This window comes from Erigeron canadensis, chromosome 4, assembly GCF_010389155.1.
Source record: "Erigeron canadensis isolate Cc75 chromosome 4, C_canadensis_v1, whole genome shotgun sequence".
NCBI lineage: Eukaryota > Viridiplantae > Streptophyta > Magnoliopsida > Asterales > Asteraceae > Erigeron > Erigeron canadensis.
This window is the reverse complement of record NC_057764.1, coordinates 24896359-24918208: the sequence shown is the minus strand read 5'-3', so window position 1 is coordinate 24918208 and position 21850 is coordinate 24896359. Positions and strand designations below refer to the sequence as shown.

General features: G+C 35.6%; 2 protein-coding genes across 2 annotated transcripts; both read right to left on the bottom strand.

Moving 5' to 3' along the window:
* Window positions 1–4853: 4853 nt before the first annotated feature.
* LOC122598305 (calmodulin-like) lies at window positions 4854–6533 on the bottom strand. The gene is made up of 2 exons (XM_043770896.1): window positions 6424–6533; window positions 4854–5579 (listed from the first exon to the last, which is right to left on the bottom strand). The coding sequence occupies exon 2, from the start codon at window positions 5566–5568 to the stop codon at window positions 4975–4977; it is 594 nt and encodes a 197-aa protein (XP_043626831.1). The 5' UTR covers window positions 5569–5579; window positions 6424–6533; the 3' UTR covers window positions 4854–4974.
* Window positions 6534–8189: 1656 nt separating this feature from the next.
* Window positions 8190–20223, bottom strand: LOC122595261 (brefeldin A-inhibited guanine nucleotide-exchange protein 2-like). The gene is made up of 12 exons (XM_043767598.1): window positions 19721–20223; window positions 17981–18893; window positions 16259–16576; window positions 15396–15741; window positions 14900–15322; window positions 14544–14830; window positions 13195–13468; window positions 12593–13083; window positions 11691–12012; window positions 11224–11605; window positions 9463–10148; window positions 8190–9016 (listed from the first exon to the last, which is right to left on the bottom strand). Exons 1-12 carry the CDS (start codon window positions 20034–20036, stop codon window positions 8426–8428), a joined length of 5349 nt encoding a protein of 1782 aa, XP_043623533.1. The 5' UTR covers window positions 20037–20223; the 3' UTR covers window positions 8190–8425.
* Window positions 20224–21850: the final 1627 nt, after the last annotated feature.

Here is a 21850-nt window from a genome sequence, read left to right as displayed (position 1 = left end):
CTCAGCTGAAGCTGAATATAGGGCCATGGCAACTGTTACTTGTGAACTTCTTTGGATTATAAATTTGTTGACAGATTTGAACATTAATCATGTTTTACCAGCAAAACTGTTTTGTGATAACAAATCCACTATTCAAATTGCTGGAAATCCAGTTTTTCATGAAAGGACTAAGCATTTGGAAATTGATTTACATTTGGTAAGGGAAAAGATAACTGCAGGATTAATAAAAGTGTTCAAAATAGATTCACAAGATAATGTTGCTGACATTCTTACCAAAAGTTTAAGTTTTGAGCAACATAAATTTCTTTGTTCTAAATTTGGTTTATTTGATCCTTTTCAAGTTAAGATTGAGGGGGAATGTAAAAATGATAAACAATCTTAACTTGATTTAGTTGTATTTCTACTTACACCCTTTCAAGAATTATGCAGGATTATAGGTTTGGGAGCTTTTATCAAGGTCTGGTAAAGTTCAAGGGTGCAGATTGTAATTATAGAAGAAAGACTAAAAATGACAAGAAAAGAATTGTTGAGGGTGCAAAGAAGAAATAGCTGGAGTATATAACCCTGCTTAGGGTTCTGGATTCGAGAGAACACACATATATTATTTCCAGTTTATTTTTTCTTCTAAATCAATTTTGGGGTTTCTTGTTTATGATCATACTGATCATTCTGCTTGTCAGTTTATTATTCTGTATATGATTTCTAAACGTTTTGTTTAGATATCATCCTTATTCTCTGTTTGTAATCGAACGTTATTAAACAATAATAATAATCATAGCCGACTTGTTCATTATATCAAAATTTCTTCAGAAGTACCCTTAACTTATCGATTGGAAAGTTTGTTTCCCTAGATGGAATTTGCACAAAACTAGACAGTTTTTCAGAAATCATTTTCGAGACAGTTAAGTAAGCTTAAGCTATATGTCCGTATTCTGGAGGTTCTTGAAGATCTTGGTCACTTACAATGCTTAGAAGAACTACATCTGTTGTCTACAAATTCAAATATGTTCCAAGTAGCATTTGTACGTTAAAACATCTGAAATCTCTTGAACTTCAATCTTGTTCGAGGCTTCAGAAGTTACCTGAGGATTTTGGAAGATTACAATGTTTGGAGTTCCTAATCCTGAAAAATTGTATGGCTTTACAAGATATACCAAATATGTAAGATGAAACGTTTAAAACACTTTTGTCTTTCCCATGGGAATCGAATTGTGAAACTGCCGGAGGAACTATAGAAGGTCTAGAAGAGCTAAAAATAAAGGGAACATGATGCATAGAGAAAAAAAAAAGATAAACAATTGAACCTGTTGATTCAAAAGAATATCATGAACAATTATTCTAACTATTATTGATTCAAAAAGAATACCGATAATCAGGGTATTTCATCCACTAACACACTTGTGTATAAGGAGGAAAATATGAAATTTCATATATCAATCAAAAACTGATTAATAACAATGCTTACGTCCCAATATATAGGCACATTTGTATTAAATAATACCGACCTTTCATCTTCCTAATTACGAGTATTTAATAAACTCCAAATTATCTATGAAAAAAACTCATCAAATTCTGAAAATTTGACCGTCATCAGTACAGGCATACGCCATTGAAAGGTTTGCATATTGTGGGACCTTAATCACATCTTCTGTAATCTGGTTTTGCATCCGCAAGAGACTCGTCTAGCAGCTGCAAACAACTACTATAAATATATGTTACTTTTTTTCTTTCTTTATATATCTGTTGCTGTATGATTAATTTATGTGAATTATGAAACTGATAACACAAAATTTAGTTCTTCCAATGTACGTAGCTTCTCCACTAGCCTGATGAAGTGATTTTTAAGATATTTTTATTGGAAGGTAGCAGTTTGAGCAATTCAACTGAAGTCAAGGCTTTGAGTTTTTGAGACCTCATTCTTATAAACGACTATGAGGGAGGTGATATGTAGACAGTCACACATCTACTCGATTTGATTGTAGAGGGATTGCCTTTTAAAAGACCTCCACAAGACACTCATGCCTAGGTAAAAAAAAGAAGCCTGTTTTTGAACCACTAATCAAATTGAGCAATACTTTAGGGGTTTTTATCTCTATTTTGGCGAGTTGTAGGTGGATGAGCCAAAAGTGTAACTTCAATATAATCGAGTATTAACATGTAAATTTTCTTAACACCGGAGTGTTGAGTCATGGATTCGCTGAAGACTTGCTGAGTCAAGTATTTGCTGAAAGTAGGGATGAGCGTGGGACTGGTACCGTCCCGTACCGGTCCCGGTACTGACGGTACTGATCCCGAATTTGACCAAAAGTGGGTACCAATCTCGGTCCCATATAAATCAGTACGGGACTGGTACCGAATCAGTACGGGACCGAGATTTCGGTACCAAATCCCGACTAGTACCGAATTTTCGCAAATTAACATATATCATATGATTCAAATGATTCTTCTTATTTGTCTCCCTGTATTGAAATAAAAAACTAATTCTGTCATTTAGTACATGTAGCTTTTTCTCTGTTAGCACTAAAAACAGAGCACCTCAAAAATGATATTGCACCTTCTTGACTTTACGAAAAAACTTTAGAGCTTGAACTAAACACGAAAGCAGCTTGTTTACAAGGTGAATGAGAATGCTAGATATTAGGTGCAGATATAATTAGTCACATGGAGATCGAAGGCCATGTGCTCATGTTTACATATACTAGAAATAAATTGTACAGATTAGCAACTGAATTGAAGACATAATTTATACCTTAATAGCATAAAAAGCTTGCTATTACTAAATGTTAGCATTTGTTTCGGTGTGAATGACATGCTTTTACCTATGTTGAAAACAAAAACTTCATATAAACTAATATTTGATTAATGATTATGCATATGTAGAATAAGAGTCAATATATATTAATAACTCTTATATAGCTATGTTAGTTTTGTATATGTAAAATGGCCAATTTTTTCAATGATTCCAATCGTGGCAGTAAGCTAGATAACCAGACAAAGCTTACGTAAATTCCACCTTGCAGCTAATATATCGGGACTTCGGACTACCTCGGTATTTTCGGGATTTCCCGGTACCGGTACCGATTGGTACCGGTCTCGCAAACTCAAAAAAATGGGTACGTGTACCGATCCCGATCGGGATTCGGTACCACTTCTCGGGACCAGGATCGGGACGGTACCGGGACGGGATTGAGATTTGGGACTTCTTGGTCATCCTTAGCTCAAAGACTCAGTGAGAGGCTCTTTCAGCGAGCCCTCAGCGATCACAATTATCTTCGAGTAAAGGATAAACTCAGTGACTCACCGCCTTGTTTTGTAAGTCAAATATAAGCAGGAAAGTGAAGATAAAAAGATCGGTCCCCAAGGACACGTGTTGATCAAGCAGAATGAAGACATGTGACCTTGTACCATTTTGGTACGTTGGTGTTTCTCTTTCATATCCAATTTGGAAACAAACAAGATGAAGAAAGGGATCTCTGTAGATCCACCAATAGATGGTTTACAACCTTCATGTGTCAATATTTATTGGGTTGTCATGTGATTCCTCTTCTCTGCCTATATAAAGAATTACTTGACCTAGCCGCACAGTTGTTGGTTTGTTCCACAATAACACTTCTCATTGTATAATTGTTAAGTTTTTAGTGTGTCGAAAAACTTAACAATATTTTCTCTTTTTTTTTTCTTTGTAAACCGACCATGTATTCACCTGTTTAATCAATAAAACATCTGATTAAACTTCTTTACTTTTCTTGTCTATGTTCTTAGTGTAATTTACATTAGTTGTTAATTACATAATTTGTGCAAACTTGGGACTTTCAGTCCTATATATTTTCGTTTCATAAATTTGCTTTAGAACAGTAAAATGCTTGACAACAACTTCACTAATAATGATTGTGTGAGATATTTAGCAGGGTTGATACGCTATGATGGTGTGTAATGGTGAATTGGCCGGTGATATCTATATTTTGTCGTAGTTATGCTTTTTCAGTTTTATTGGGTTTATGGTATTTTTCATATTGGTTGGGTCCACCTTGGTCAAGTAGCGTTGGTGTTGGAATAAGGCTTAATGGTATCAAAAGGTCCTGAATCTTATAATGCGGTTTTTTCTCTATAAAAATTGAGTTTCTTGTTAAATTCGTGACTTGATGTTAGAATATGATGAGGATGGTATTATTGGTGGCAAGATGCCAAGATGATACTCCAATGGTACGTCAGTGGTCTAAATTAGCCAATTAAAAAATAATTAAATAAAACTTGGTTGGCGGCAACTTATGGTTTTAAGTTTGAACTGTCGGTTTTCGCTTAACTATTCAAAATTCAATGTTGTGCATACTAAAATAGTGAATGTGTTGCCGTGTTGGTTTGGCTGGCTGGTTAAAAGGCAAAGGCACAAGTAGACAAAGTCTATCACCCTTATTGAATCGAAATGAACATAAACACGCTTATCTGCCGAAATGCCAATTCATTTTTACCACGATTGACCTGAAATTAATCCTTTTGATCCGAAACCAACCTGCCTACCCTGTTGACCTTTTTGTTAGTCGGGTTTGTGGGTCATACTTGGGCTACAAAGTTACAAGTTAGCTAGGGTTTGAACATCTTGTCAAATTAAGCAATTTCAACTTGTAAACCCACCAACTTGAACTCGATAACCCTCTAACCAAATGGTTGCAAGCACTTCTTTCTTACTCGTATTTTGTAACCTTGAAAAACTGTCATGTAATATGGTAACATGTATACCAAATTCATTACGCATCATTGACAAATTGTTGCGTTTGTAATAGAAAAAAATTATCGCCTTTTATGATATGACCCCCCCCCCCCCTTTTTTCTTTTTCCAAAAATAAAAAAAAAAGTAAACAAAGATAACATGTATAACTTGGTTTGGTAATGGTACATTACATTACAATACATGATATACAAGTCTTCATTGCTTGATAACACAGGAAAAGTTGTAGCTAACTTTCAAAACCAAACCTATTTGATACCAATAGACATCATTGACTTAAATTCCTCAAAGTCAACAAACCCATCTCCATCTTTGTCAACACCTTTAATCATTTTCCTACATTGTCCAAGCTTAGAATTGGTACATCCAAGACTAGAGAGCACCCTTTGCAACTCTTTGGCTGAAATGAGTCCATTCTTATCACTATCAAACACCATAAAAGCATTTCTAAGATCATCATCACCATTATTTCCCTTTAAACTAGCAAAAACTGGCTTGGGATCATCCATGATGGTCATGAACTCATCCAAGTCAATGAATCCATCTCCATTAAAGTCAACCTCTTTAAGTATTCCTTGAGCTTCAATGGTGGCCTTTGTCTCATCTTGGCCAAAAGTCAACAACACATGAGTGAGCTCCACTTGAGAAATTTTACCATCTCCATCGATATCAAAAAACTTGAAGACTTGCTTAAGTTGACTTGAGACATCCATGACTCTAAAAGATGATATGAAATCAAGAGCACATAATTTCTTGGTGGGCTTGTTCTTGAAGTTCACTTTGGTCAAGAAACTTACTTTCTTGAGGAGATTACTCATATGGATTTGCAAAGAACTAGGCATTGGAGATGTAGCTAGACAAAAAAAAAAAGAAACTTAATTAAATGGTCATCCAGAGTAGTTGTAGTGTAGTGAATGGGGTAGGAATGTTGTAATGAGAATGGGGCAAACAAAAAAGTGCAAAGGGATGTTTTCATGTACTTGCTCATCACTATCTTCATATATTTGTTTATATCTTTGTATCCCAAATTAATCATTTAAGTATATTTTATTTTAATGTTATTTGGTAAGAAAAAGAAGTGAAAATGTAATCATACGTTTTATAATATCAACTGCTATATGTGAAAACGATCAAGATAATTGACACCACCAAAAGAAAATTGGAAACATGATGTAAATGAATACTCTTGATTATGATAGTTGATTGTGATTATTGATCAAAGTATTGCATACGTTTAAAATAATATAGAAAAAAGTTATATAACAAGTTTTCCTTGGCTGTATACAAATAGCTCATTTTCATCTAATTAATACAAAGCTTGTTACTTTGTTTAGACAACAAAATTGCTTCCAACTTATTTTTGGACCATATATCTTCTTGATCAATTATGACTATATATATATTTGTTCTATTACAACTCAAAATCGAAATTAAAGCTAATGTGGTCACTAATAAAATTAGTTATAGTGACGTTAATAACAATACATGCTTGTAAATGTTATTACATGCATGGTTAGAAAGAAAATGCAAGCTAGCAAGATGACAATGTTAGCAACCAGTGAATATTCGACCGATACCTAAATCTACACAAAACTTTGTAACAACATTACACGATATATAAATACAAAGCAAGCAAGATGACAATGTTTTATCGATGACATAAATTACTTTAACACACAAAAACAAGAGTATCTTACAATGATATATGTATATAACGCCGGTCTTGTTACGTAGATAAATCAACAAGAATTACGCAATGGCAAGTAGTAGTAGTAGTGTAAATAATGTCCATTATAGTATCAAAGATTTTGTGTGTTGATGGAGGGGTGATATATAAGATGGGTATATCTTTTTTATCAATAAATATGGTATGGGAATGGAAGTATGGGTGCTTATCTAAATTAGCAGGAAATTGGCAAGTTGAGGAAAGGAAAGGAAAGTGCCGGCAAATTTACTTATGGTTTGAGATGATGCCTTTTTTGTTGGTTTGTAGACCAAGTTGTTGTTTCCGCAAGTGCCGGAGAAAGGACCCATTCCACATTTCTTTTTCTAATTGATTAAACACGAACAAAAGCATGAAAATGATAATATAAGTCTGGATAGGACTAAATAGTACTAAACAATAATATGATTAGTTGTAAGAGCATCCTTAATGGAAGCTAAATTGAAGACTTGTTGACTTTTGAAAATGCTATTACACACTAATTTTCATTTGAGGTAAAGACTTATTGTGTTGACTTTTTATCCCAAGACTTCGGTATATATTTTCATGACGCTTGCGAAGCTTCTCCTCAAAGTGCTTATTGGAACCAACCAATTAGTACATGGATTGATAATTTAATAGCTCTCCTAACACTTTTCAACACCTATGAAAAAGGAGGAGCCTATGAAAATTAATAAAGAAAGAATCAGATGGGGTGTAGACGTGTAGTGTAATAAGCCATTGCTAATCCCCCTACAAGTTTCCCACTAATAATGTGAGCATTTCTTTCTAAAATGATATGTAAGAATATAAAATTTAGAAAAAGTTGTGGGAATATGAATTTTTCTACAAAATGAAAAAGAATATAATATAATATAAATAACCACCCCATGCCCTTGTGCGACATATATTACTCCAAATTTGTACCACGCCAAGGCAGAACAAATAAAGCACAAAGCTCGAAACTTATTTGTCTGTACATTGTTAAACTTATATATATTAATTTGTTTCTTTTATTTGTAGGTTGCAGTTTGTAAGCCACTTTGTGACTTTGTAAACTCCATGTTTTTGTAAACAACTTCTGTTATTATTATTTATAAATATCTAACGAATAAGTCATTTTTAGTACCTTTTCTTCACCTAGGTAATACATGTTTGTACTACTTTGAATCTGTCATTCCAATTCTGACGTAAAATCAAGTTTAAATCCAGATATGCATGACTTATAGAGTTCAAGCCTCCTTTTAGCAAGTTGGATTTTACTTGATTTTTAGATTAAGTCTAAGCCTCGTTTTCTCTTCAACAAACCCAATTCTGACCTGACTTTGGCTCCTTTCTTTTTTGGTGCCATGTTAAGCAAAAGGTCAATAATTCAAGTGGACCAAGGGGGCCGGCCTAAGCCAATCCTTCAAACACGCCTCTGGCTCATGTAACCATGCATGGCCATCATGTACTATCAACAGGATACGACTATTTTACACAAGCAATAGGGTTATAATAGAAGCAATCAGATGGCGGTATTTGAATACAACTTCTTTCAAGTACCTGGACAGGATTCAACTTAAACCTATGAGGTCCACTAACATCAGTATCACTCGAATCCAACTTAAAAGATAAGATTTGGTAGCAGAGAAGGGCATACCTAGCAATCAAAACCACAATTAAAAGCGCTAAACATACAACACCTGTGTAATGCGTAAACTCTTATGAACCTTTTGCGAGTAAAGCCTGCAAAACCAAATCCTGGAAACTCCAAACAGATGCATAAAAAATTAAGATTAACATATTCTATTATAAATCAAGAACACATATGACATATAAGTTGCTTAAGATACAACAAAATCCCTTGTCAACCCTATTGATCTATATGGAAGCGAGCCTACACACGCAAAACAATTAAAACGATTCCTAACTCTTTCATACACTATGAACATATTTCCAACCGAAAAAATGGAGCTGCAACAATATTACAAGTCTTAAAATTTAAGAATGTTGGGTCAACATGATCTCAGCAAAATGGGACCCACAGAGGAGCTGAGCATTTCACTAAGGGCTAGCGGTACCTCGCTGGACCCATGTTCACAACTTATGAGGCTTGAAAACAAAGGGAAAAAGACGGATAAATTCTTCTCAAAAGAAGAATCTCCCAAACTGCAAATCCCATGTAGAGTTGCAACAATAATAGGTGCACGTGTAGCCAGTTCTTTCTTTTTCCCCGAGCCCAATGGTATTAACCAGTGGGCCTGATTACGTGCAGGACGTGCTATTTCAACATAGAATTTCAGGACTTCTAGGCAAAGGTCAACAAGCCGAGACTCGGCTTTTGATTCCTCATAAAATGGAGGTCGGTCCTCAGCAAGGTTTTGTAAAAATGTAAAGCAGATTTGATAGGACTCAATTTCAAGACGTAATAATGGAGGGTCCTGCATTTGTGTCATTGGGCCAAGCTCTAGTAGCCTGGAACGCAACGTGCTATTAGCATTTATCTTGTGTGCATGACTTGCAACTCTGTGCACTGCATCAAAGAGAACCAAGGTATTCTTTGTTGATAGCTGAGGTCTATACATATTGTAGATCTCTATTATTGCCTGCCAAATTCAAAACTAAAAATCAGATTTCCTTAACTTTAATTTATATTAATAAGGATTTGATTTGAAACAGGTCATCTAAGGATGTTCAAACAGGCCCCCAGGAAACACTTCTTTGTCCATTTCATATATATAATGAATAAGTTATCCAAGAGTATATGAACATAAAATCATTACAATGATAAATTAAATGTTTAAATGATACTTTAGGTGATTGTATACCGCCTGCATTAAATATTAATACTCCCAGTTCATTTGACCCATTCCCTTTTAGCTATTACTTTTTATCTAATCCACTCGACGCATTTGAGATTAATTATATATAAAAAAACAAATCCACATTGATAAGGTATTTCCGTGGCACTTTCCAAACAATATCTGAAACGGCAGCACAGCTATACACACCATTAACACTTGTTTTCAAAACATGAGAAACACTTACTGACCTGGATCAATAATTGTTGAACTGCAATACGACACCTGAGATCAGAAACAGCGGCATATAGACGATCCCTCCTCAAACTTTCCGAATCTTCATCCCTCATACTCGATTCAGCAGAAACCCCATCATTTCGTCTACTAGAAACATCATCATCGTTCACATCTAAACTATCTCTATCTAAAAGAAACAAGAAATCAGGAAGTGTTGCATTTGCTGCCTCTTTTAGAGACAAAAACACTTCAAGCCACTTGTCATCAGAGAACAACTCCCCAGCATTGCTCATCAAACGAACAAATGCTGCAATTCCGATACCAGCAAGACTTTGGTGAGGACGCTTGATGAAACTCACCAACAATGTCAATACCTTCTTTAAAAGTGGGTTGACGGTATCATAAAAATTAACAAAAAGATCCACAACCAACTGGAGTGCAAGTGTACATGTCTCGTATAGCCATGAGTCTTGATCTAGCTCTTCAAAATCAGCATCATATCCGTGTTCTGACAAGTTATCACCAGAAGGGTCGATAGCATGCCGGACATAGTCAAAAATTGGAAATAGGACAGAATCAAACACCCTTTCCCACAAAGGTAGAGAGAACTGATGACCATGGTTACGTAACGTATCAAAAAGGGCTTCAAGGGCACTCTTTCTAATCTCCGGTCTTGGGTCAAAGCTAAGTTCTGATAACCCTGAGGAAGCACAACATAATACCTAAGTTAGAAAATCGGTTAATCATATTTGAAGAAATAAGCACAAGATAACATTTAAGTTTGTTTGGCTGGAGGGAGTAGAATGATAAACTTGGAGAACGGACAGGATGCTGGAATAAACACAGTAACGAAGGGGATCATTATATCACATTCTGTTTGCCTTATGAGTTTCACATAATTATATTTATATTCTACATAGAGACTGTATTTCTATTTATACATTGTTTTGATAGTAAATTATCGAACTTTTAATGAGCAATAAATATATAAAACATACAAAAATCTAATCAAAACCTAAAACAATTATACTAGAGATAGTGTTTTAGTTGTTTGTGGATAATGATACGAACCCATCCCATAATAGGCTCGCATCATGCCCTAAGCTAGGTGTAGAACTCACTCCCAAAAGCTAGCTCAAAGGAGGAGGGGACACCTAGGCTTATAAACCACCAACCAATCCCATACTTGGCCGATGTGGGATCATATCAATACCCCATCCTTTGAAGAGCCAACGTCCTCGTTGGTCACGGCTATGTTGGTCACGGTTGGCACCCTTCTCCTTGGGTCCAGGCCACCACTCCGAGCGTTAGAACCTTGAAAGGTAGGTCTAGCTCTGATACCAATTGATACGAACCCATCCCATAATAGGCTCGCATCATGCCCTAAGCTAGGTATAGAACTCACTCCCAAAAGCTAGCTCAAAGGAGGAGGGGACACCTAGGCTTATAAACCACCAACCAATCCGATTCTTGGCCGATGTTGGATCATATCAAGATAATGAAAAAGTAATTCAGGTGAACTCTTGAAATATTTTAAAACTATTTGTGGTATTGAAGATTGCAAAGCTGATTGGTCATACTGAAGGTTGTTTGTTCAATTTCATGATGCAATCAGATAAAACACCCCCTGCTTATGGAATGAAAATCAAGAGAACTGGAGTAATCACATTCTGGCAGTCAGAAATAACAGCCTTTTCCATTCCAATAAAATGAGTCACTCCGTTTCATATCCGGTTTCATACTGATTATTATGTAATAACAGATATTTTCCTTACCAGCTAATAGTGGAAACCAGAAGTAGAGATGGCCTTCTTTATCATCCAAATCTTCATTATCATATCTCTTGTCTTTTCTTTCAATATGTTGAGATGGAGATATCTTTTCAGAAACATCTTTATCCTGATTCGTTGAAGAGGATCCAAAATCTCCTTTTCCCAGCTTAATAGCACACAGACGCAAGAAAGCAATAGCATTGAGACTGATCTCTCTATCGAATCTGCTACTAGTGAATGCAATTAGACAGTTTACACAATCTGTAAAAGTGGTGGTCTCTGTCTCAGTGATGTATGGAAAATAATCTCTCACTATCTTCTCGATCATTTCGAACGCAAGGAGTACAATATTTTTGTGGTCATCATATGCTGCTGTTGTGAAGACCTGGTAATTTTTCCATAATTAGAAATTAGAAGAAAAAGTTGTTCTAATAGGCATAACTGAAAAGTATAATAAAGAGGTATAATACCATAAACATGCTTTTCCATCCTGACTTCACATTATTGACACGAGATAGAACCATCTGAGAGACACATCTAATGATCAGTTCTCTAATTTCAACAGCACTACTTTTGCGCATGACGATCACAAAAGGCTTCATGAATTCATTCTGAAAATTGTAATTGGCCAACTCTTCCCTTTCCAGAAACTTCATAGATAGTTGGCGTAAGGAATCCATTGCAAATATTGCGATTGACAGGTTTTCAGAACAACCTATAGTTACAAAAAAATCAGAGAGTACATTCCAGATGCCTGTCCAAACAAGCCTAATGCGATTCATGTTATAGTGACTGCACAAGAAAAAAGAGAACCAGGTCATGTACGTTAACAAGCTGGAAAAGGAAGCTTACTAGGGAGATTAAAGGTGGCAACATGGAGGGTTCGGGTAAAGGGTCAAAACACATTTGGGTTAACACGAGTCATTTTCAAATATCGGTCGAAACAGGCCATGTTTAACCGCAAACACCTTTGTGCCCCCTTTAATAAAGACAACATTAATCACAATACTAAGAGTTAATTTTAATGTTTTTGAGCTATACCTTTACAACCATAAGGCTTAGATAAGCCCTTAATTCTTATTATATAAGTAAGATAGGTTGCTTGAGAGCATTTTGACCTTTGTGTATTAATAAGGTGGTCATATCGATCAAGGCGTTTAGGAGGTTGTGAACATTGGAATTTGGAAATAGACTTTGGGTGACTTTCTAGACATTTGACTTGTTCCCATGTTAGTTAACTTTGTTTAACTTGGCCCATTGAATTGAAATAAAAGCCAAATCAACCCAACCATAAGTACAAAGCCACCATTAAAAAGACCTCTAGCTACGGTCAAATAACTAATTAAAAATAAAAAAAAATTAAGATCCATACGCAATTTCGACTATTTTAGAGAGACTGAACACTCTTGGATCAGATGTAGATCGTAATTCCTCCATAGAAACCTTGCAAAGTGCCTTCACAAAGTCAACTATCGCCTCGCTGTTAAGTTTCTGACTCCTTGTGAATATACGATTCATTTCACCAACTTGTTCCAGCATGTTTAGCTTGGAGACCAAACTATTCACCTGATCTGATGTAATGCCTGCAGAAGTACTACCGCCAATGCCGGCACTATCATATGACCCTCTTCTGGTTGCTGCAGCTGCTTGATGCATCCTCCCAACTCCTTTTTTCTTAAGAACTGGAAGGATATTAGACTTTGTCTGTTTTGACTTTTCAGATTCATTAGCAAAAAAAGTGGCATCCGGTGGAGCCCCTTTTCCCAATAGATGCAGATGCTCAAACCGAGAAACACATGTCAGGATATGCTCCCAGGCGTCCTGTAGATAATTCCCATCTTCATCTGCAATAGTGACTATTGCCTGTGAAAAATTGAAGAAAATAGTATGAATTTGTTATTTAGTGTTAATGATACAGAAATAAATAACTGTTAACTTAAAAGATCTTATACATGCATAACATATAACAAAAACCTTGATAGCTTCTATGTTCTTTTGTTTTATATCAGCTGGTGAATGAAGGGAAGTAAACTTTGCCAGTGATGTCAGGAAAGCATCTCGATGAGTCTTCATGGACATTGCTGCTGTAACATGAATAGCAGAACGAAAGCCTTCTAAACAATGAGATATTATAATCTCATCATCACTTTGGTCAAGGGGAACACTAAAAGCAGCAAGCATAGGAGCCCAGCACACCTCTACCATGAATGTTAGTATAAACACGTCTGTTGCAGCATAATAAACTGACCTATAAATAGCCAATGCAAGTAGACAGAAATAGAATGTAAGTGGTTAGAATTAGGAAGGGACAAAAACACTGGAAGGTAGTTCCAAAAGAAAACTGCCTAGTTAAGCAACAAGAATAATATGAATTAACCCTAATCACTGTTGACCAACTGCACCAAAAGTCCAAACCAAACCACTCTCAACCGATCGACTCCAGTTTATAATCAGTTCAGTGACTTCAGTCCCAAACCGAAAGTGGTGTTCAGAAAAAACCATAAAACCAGGCTGACCCGCTTGATTTGAAACCCAAAATAAACAAAATCCGGGAACAGGAAAAATGGTGCAATACGGTTTGGTTATGGTTTCCAATTTCCAATACTGTGATTACCGGAACCATACCATACATAATATATCAGTAATACATATACGTATATACATGTATATTGACACGTGCACTGTATTAAACCCGCTATATGTTTGCTGCACCAAAGCGCATCCAATTGGCTATGTCAAAACTCCATTATAAATGACCTTCAACTTCAAATTATAGTTGATATATACATTTGTGATAAATCACTGCCAATCAGTTATCATCGTCACTATAAATATTATATGTCTATCTAGATGAATTTTGTGATAGCTAATGAATTATATTATTGCTTGCAGAAGCACCGTCATCATATATACATTATGTCTACCTCACACACCCAATTTGGTAGTAATTTTTGATATGATAATCAAATTACTCTTTGTTTTTTCAGTAGTTTTAAATTTGAACATCTTCAAGATATCAGAAATAAATTTGTAACAGATAAAGATTTTTGTTTTGGGTATTGTAGTGAGTAAATCCCTTTATCTTAGTATAGTTCTAATAAAATGGTTAGCCATGAACTGAACCACAATTAACCGAAATATTAAGGTTACCTGCTTCATATGGTTCATTTTTGGGTACTAACACAAGATGCCTGCCCCTAGAGAGCGATTCAAGATTTTTTACTATTAGGACCGAACCGCCCCGTGAGCACCCCACTAAACACGAACTTGTGGGCTGATTCTGGATAATTATAAATATAAATCAGATCAATGGTTCAGCTTACTCTGATTTGCGGGCTTTCTCTTTAAACTGTTCTTGCATGTGTCGCATAAGCTCATCACTATTTTGATTTTCTTCAGGATTCTTACGCACCACAATATTTAATATAGTGTCTAAACCCAAATACATGTTAGCGTTTACAGACTGCCTCTGTTGAAGAGCAAAATTGTCATCTTTCATTTTGATTTCATTTTTTGATATACGTCCAAACAGTGATCGTAGGTATTCCTCAGGCAAGTCCTTTCCATCATCTATACCACGGTTATTTCTAATAAAATCATCAGCCGACATCTGCATAAATAATCATATCTAGTATTAGCAAAATGCTTTAGTCAAAATCAATATGAAGTATGATGATACCTTATCTTTGACCATGGCATTATGAGCATCAGTATTGAGCATTATTACAGAGTAAGCAAGGACATAGGCTGTGTCAGCACTGGTGAACACTTTTGGATTACATTTGCAGTAACGTTCAGCAAATTTTTCCATAATTCGGTCAATTTTTTGTGCCTCGCCAGGCAACCTAAAACCATGTAGGAAAGCTCTGATTGCCTCATCAAACTCCATACCATGAAAGTCAAATGAATCAACATACGCATGCATTACTTTGAGTGGCAGATCTTCTCTTTCTCCAAGATAATCACCAACCATAGTCTTGTTCAGACCAGAAGCATTTTTTAAGAACTCTGCGATTTCTTCAGGAGAATTCCCCAGCTTATTCACATTGATCAAAAATTCAATCCCCTTTTTAGGCGTTCGGTTAAAAAGAGATATACCTTCCTGAATTAATCTTATATTAGATCCCTATAGATGCAAGAAATGAGCCACAAATATGAAACATTTGCTAATTTACCTGAAGTTCGAGTTTGTAAGCCCGACATTGCTCAATTGTAGAAACATCTGAAACTTCACTAGAGGCTTCAGGATGAGATTCCGATCCTTCGGCAGGCTCCTGCACATATGCCACGCCATTTTCTATTGGAGGATTTCCAATTTCATGATCTACTATCTCAGCTTTCATTGTAGAGTAAGCACCAGGAATACGCAGCTGTTTGTTCATCCAGTCTCCCATTGACTTTAAAACAGCGACTAAACACTTCATAGCTTCCAGTTTCATGGTAATATCCTGAGGTGGTAGCAGGGAAGTTGCAACTCCAGGTGGAACACCTTGAGCAGTCTTAAGAAGTCCATTGACCATTCTGATAAAAGATAAAGAAGTAAACAAAATGCCACACTTAAAAGCATAAGATTTACTCACAGATTAGTACTTTTAAAAGTGATTGATATACATAGTGGTGACAGTTTCGGGCAAGTGAGTTAGGAACGGGTCGACTCAGATTATGTCTTACTTAAAAGAGACATGTAGGTAAATTTGATAAACTAGCTCAAAAGAGAAGGGTCAACCACACCAAACGTTGCCTAGATTGCATTTTTAATGCATACAATATACTAAAGTTCTATATTTAAGCATTTTATTTTACGTGATTATAGCAATAATAAAGATTTTGTAATTGCAGTTAACACACATATCATTTATACAACATTTGAATAATATTCAACAGACAAGTAACTAAACAGTATCCTATTTAGGTTGAAAATACGGTACCAAATACTGACATGTTCTAACCAGAACCTGTTAACCGAAAGGGCCAATATGCACCGTCTAGATATAATGGCAAATTGGCAATGTGATAATTTTTTGATACGGTACCATACCTTTCAAAGATGTTGGATGAATTAACATCACAGTCATAGTTGACAAAAATATCGACCAGAATTTGTGAATCAGCACATAATCTTGTAAGAAATCGCAAAACTATCATCTTCTGCTGAAAATTAGGCTGAGGGACATTTTCTAGAACTCTGAGAACAATCATAGGAAAGAATACTCCAATTTCTGCTTTCAATCCAGCTCTAAATCTTGACAACAGGCTAATGAAAATTGAGCAAGACAGTTGAAACACAATTATAAGGGTTGATGCACTGTTTTTCAGCAAAGACAGGCATAAGTACTGCTTGATGGCGCCTAGAAATCTGCTCCACAATGTAAAAGAAAAGGGAAAATTAGCAAGGTTTAAAACTCAAAATGGAAGGCACACTACTAAACCAACTACAGTAAGGGGGCCTTAAAATACTTGTATACACGTCAATTGTGACGAAACAGATTGAGTTGAAGGGAACTTCCAAATATAAATCAGTAGATGAGCAGCAAAATCAAGGACCGTCATTTATTGGACGGCAATTGTACATTAGTGATCAATGAGAGCTATTAGCTATATGCCTTCAACAATAGTAACTAGAGAACACCTTATGAATATGCATACTTAGTGCAATAGTCAAAGGAAGTCCAGAACATATTGCAACAGAGCTGACTCAACTGCTTTAAAACCTAGTTATCTTAAAGGAGGTCAATACTCAATAACTTTCTTTTCCAACAGAATTTATGATTCCTCATTTCTCTCATAAACCTCTAAGAATTTGTTAGAAATGCTACAGGGTTCTTCAAAGTAGAATATTGTGGGTAGAATCATGAAATATATGTATATGTATGACCATGAAGAATCCTGTTCAAGATTATATGCATATTTAGTGCAATGGGAAAAAATATACATGTTAACATTTGCGATCAAAGGATGTCACGAGTTCAGATATAAAATTTTTAATCAGCTAAAAAAAACTGTATAGGTTTGTTTGATGAATTTTTGACCATATTATGTGAAGTTGTTACTGTTTCTGACTTTTGGTAGACAAGATAAGGACACCTTCTAAGCACTTTTGTACGTACTCTGGATAATAGTGTTGGAAAGGGTCCGTTGAGTCGTTGACCTAAACTTAGCACATGAGATATAACATATATCATATGTCAGATGTCACATGTATTTTCTGAATTGAAATTGTAACTTGGTAAGCATAACTCAAAGTAATGATCAGATAATAATAAACGAACTGCATCAGCCAATTATTACAGATAAAAAACACAAACTCACCAAGTCATTAAATCTCATGTCACACAAAATGCCACACGACGTTTCACATTCATCTGACGACAGGTTCCTATGAATAGCAAGGGTTCATTACTAAAAATGTATGAATGTGTTTATCAAATCATGATGTACTAAGGGACAACAGATCTATTACCAAAGAAAACATAATTTGGTATAGAAACTTCACTCTCTAATTACAAGTGATACTTATAATTTGATCTGGAATTATTTAGTTATTTTTAAATGCTTAATTGGCCACGTCATGGAAAACCCATATTTTACAACACTTGTTCACAAGTTCTGCCATTGCATCATAAATCCTAAATTCCTAAGAGTATGCCCACACTCAAATTTCACATAAGAACGCCACAAAAAAGTAGCTAAAGAGTAAAGATGCATGACCTCATCATCCTAGAAATCAATATTTAAGAGAAATTGGAGCATAAGTAAGTACCGTTCACTGGTTCTGAAAATAGCCCCTGCATTCTCCAACAAGATCTTCAACAGCTCCAAAGCAATTATCTTTCCTCGCATCAACTGTGGATCTGCCAATGCTTCTTTTGGAGGGGTCTTCATTGATAGCTTACATAGAGCTCTAAACACTAAAAATGCATCCCTTCTTAGCTTATTTCCAATCTGAACATCTAAATCATCATCCCTGTCACCCTCCCCATCTGCCAATTCCCCTTTCCTCCCTTCCAATGCCGTCTTATACATACTAATCTCCCAATACTTAGCATCCAACATATCCTTATCCGTTGAATCCAACAAGTCAGCAGGATTAGTCGACTCAACAGTCGAAGTCTTAGTCTCAAAAGCACCATCATGCACCCCGCCACCATTCGATCCCACCGGAGTACCTGGATTTAAAACCCCATCCATCCCATGAATAACCTTACTAATAAATCCTTGAACAAAAACCGCCATCGTCCCATCACCGTCTCCACCCTTCTCCAAAGGCTCCATCAACTCCGCCACCACAATCGGCTGCACTGGTACCGTCGACGAATCAGCCTCCATCCTCCTGAACACAATCACGAGCATCTGAACCAAAGACGCCTTGGCAGTCGTCTGATTAACCACAAACTTACTCCCCAAATAAACATCATAGCAAGTCCTCACAATCAACAACAAACTATCACCATGTATCCTCAACGCAACAGACGTAACAGCTGATAAAATCGTCTTCAACACCAACAATTCCACTCCTTCCTCGCCAAAATCACAACACTTGCACACTGCTTCAATCAACTTCACCAACAACTTACCATCCTCTCCACCATTAACATCCGCTTCACCATGTAAGTATCCATACGCTATCAATTTCTGTATACAATCTAACGCTGGCTCGGCAATCTTCACATTACCTGAAAAGAACGCATAAACCACAAAAACTTAAGATGCAAATAAACTATTCCGACCTTCTTATAGGTATATAAGCAGTGATTTCAAATCCAGAGGTTAATCGTACTCTGGCAACTTTACGTAAGGCAGAGTTTGGTTATATTAAACCAAAAGCAAATGAACTCAAGGAGCACCTCTGAGAGTGATTTTAATGCCTAGGTGCACTCCAAAAGTTAATAATTACAATTCAGGGCTAAGTGCACCAAATGTATTCAACTTATCATGTCTTGCTAATGTGTGTATCCAACTTTACATTCTTTTGAGAGTACCATTCATCACGTGTGTAGTAAATTTCCAAATTTTGCTTACATAGCAGCCATATAAGCTGCCACATCATCCAAACAGATCCCAAATGGCCAAATTACTCGTTTACAGATTACAAGATATCAAATATATACAATATATCATACTTTCAAACCTTTATTTATGTTTTACCGAACATTTATTTATTTCTATTATATGTATCTAATCACTAAGTATCAACTAACCTGTAAAGTTCAAAGCTTTACAACATCTTTTTGCTAACGCCCAGCTTATATAAAATCCCAATTTTATTATAACTTTTTACCGACATACGGCATCCTAATCAACACCACATTATCGAATTACACGGTATACGGGGCATTAGATACATCCAATAACAACTATCTGTCTATCTAAACTTCACAAAAGATATAAACTTTTTTGTTCCGAAAGCACGATACACAACGCGATAATCACAAGTCTGCCACATTTTACTGATACATGTAAAATAACTACATTATATATATGATATATATGTGTGTGTTACCTGAGAGACAAGCATTGATAATTGGGGATAAAATGAGTTCAGATTCAGCAAGTGAAAGTTCATTAGTACCGGAATCATGTAAGACGCCAGGTGGAGGTGGATGAGATGAGGTGTCGGAATCTGATTGGATGGAATTGGGATTGGGATTAGTGATGTGATCAAGTACGGATTTGGATTGCTGAGAGAGTTTAGAGTTTTTACGCCAAGAACTGTTTTTGATGATTTTATCTAGGGCTGGAATTAAGATGTTGTTAATTAGGCGTGATGATGGTGGTGATTCATTGTTGTTGTTGTTGGCTTTTTCAGGGAAAGCCATTCCCGGCGTGATGGAATGTGATATGGAAGTGGTTTTCGGTGTGATGGGTTTTTGGGGAGTTGAGAGTGAGTGAGTGAGAGGGTTTTTTGAGATCTGGGTTTTGGAATTTGGATGATGGAGGAGTTGTTTTATGTTTTCTTCATCTCATGTGATTTCAATTCAATTCAATACACAGGATTTTTGCATAACCAGGAGATTTTGATTAATCAAAGATGTACCTATGAATGAACTCATTTAAAAGTCAACAAGAATGTACGGATTTTTAAAACATATTTTTGTTTTGATGGTTAATTCTTTTAATTAATAAGACTAATAATCCTTATAATTCATATGATAATTACATGTAAAAAATCATAAAATGAGATTAGAAAAAAAAATTTAGTGAAATCCATATGTCAGATTCATGTGACTATAAAAGAATATATAGACTAATATTTAAAACGATTAATCATTTTCATTTTTTTTTATCTTGAACTATTAAGATTAAATGAATTTAATTATAGTATTCATAAATAACGAATGATTAAACTCTATCTAAAGTTATTTTTTGAGTCTAATTTAATTAATATGAAAAAAAAATTGAGACTAAAACACTTTAGATGGTTTCAAAATGACTATAAATTGTTAAAAGATAACCATTCAGGTGATTAGCATACATTTTATATCATGTGGTATATGTCGGAAAGAGTCAACGTCCTTGTATGTCATTCAATCAACCGGATTTGTAGTGTATGAAGGTCATTATAAAAAAGGTGGGTTACGTAGCATGTATGAATACTTTTGATTGATATTGATAAAGTGATTGTTTTGTTTGTTTTTTTGGCATTGTAAGTTTTCTTAGTTTAGAATAACATGAAAAAAAATATATAAACCAACAAAAAAATAAAAGTTTATCCTTAGTTTTGTGTTGAAAGTACAATTATTTACAAGTGACACACGGTACAAGTAATTCAGTCATCAAAACCAAACTAAGTATCAAGATTCACGAGCTACCACATTAAAACACTCTTTAAGTTAATCTCCTGTATGAAAGTATGTCTCTCTACCACAACAAAACAATGAGTGAGAGAGTGTGTGAGAGAAAATGTGCGTCATCATCCCTGCAACAACAACAACAACAACACGTCAGCACCTCTTACTTTGTCTACAACTTCACGCCTTCATTCAGAAGCCAAGATCTCATGAAACTATTCCAACACCATGGAAACTTTTCAAATGCCTACATCGCAAAGAATAAAGACATGTACAATAATCTTTTTGGCTTTATTAGATTTCGAAATATCCTTAACCCAACATCCTTCATCACTACACTTCAAAACACCAAATATGAAGGCCTGATTATTGGTGTTTCTGCTGCCAAATCGGACGAATGTAGCAACCCTCTCCCTTCTAACCCTCCAAACCACCCACTAAAGCCATCAAAACATCAAAATACCAATTTCAATGCTAGATGTCACCAACCTTCCCCTTATCCATCAAATCATAAACCAACTTATCGACCATCTCTTCCGACCTCCTACCGAGATAAACTCACAAACCCTGTTACTTCGACTGCAACCCACCTCTTCATTGGTTGTGAATTTGCACGCATATTATGTTCCTCCCTCCCGAATTGGTGCAAGCTACCACTTTGGAACCCATCTAACTTGCGAGAACTTTTTACTCTCGACGAAGATCCATCAATCGACCCAGCCAAAGCAAGAATCATCAATCTTGTCATCATAAATTATTGTTGGATGATTTGGAAGATAATAAATAATTGCTCTTTCAACAATAAGTCATGTTCTTTCAGATTCGACCCTAAGGAACTAGAA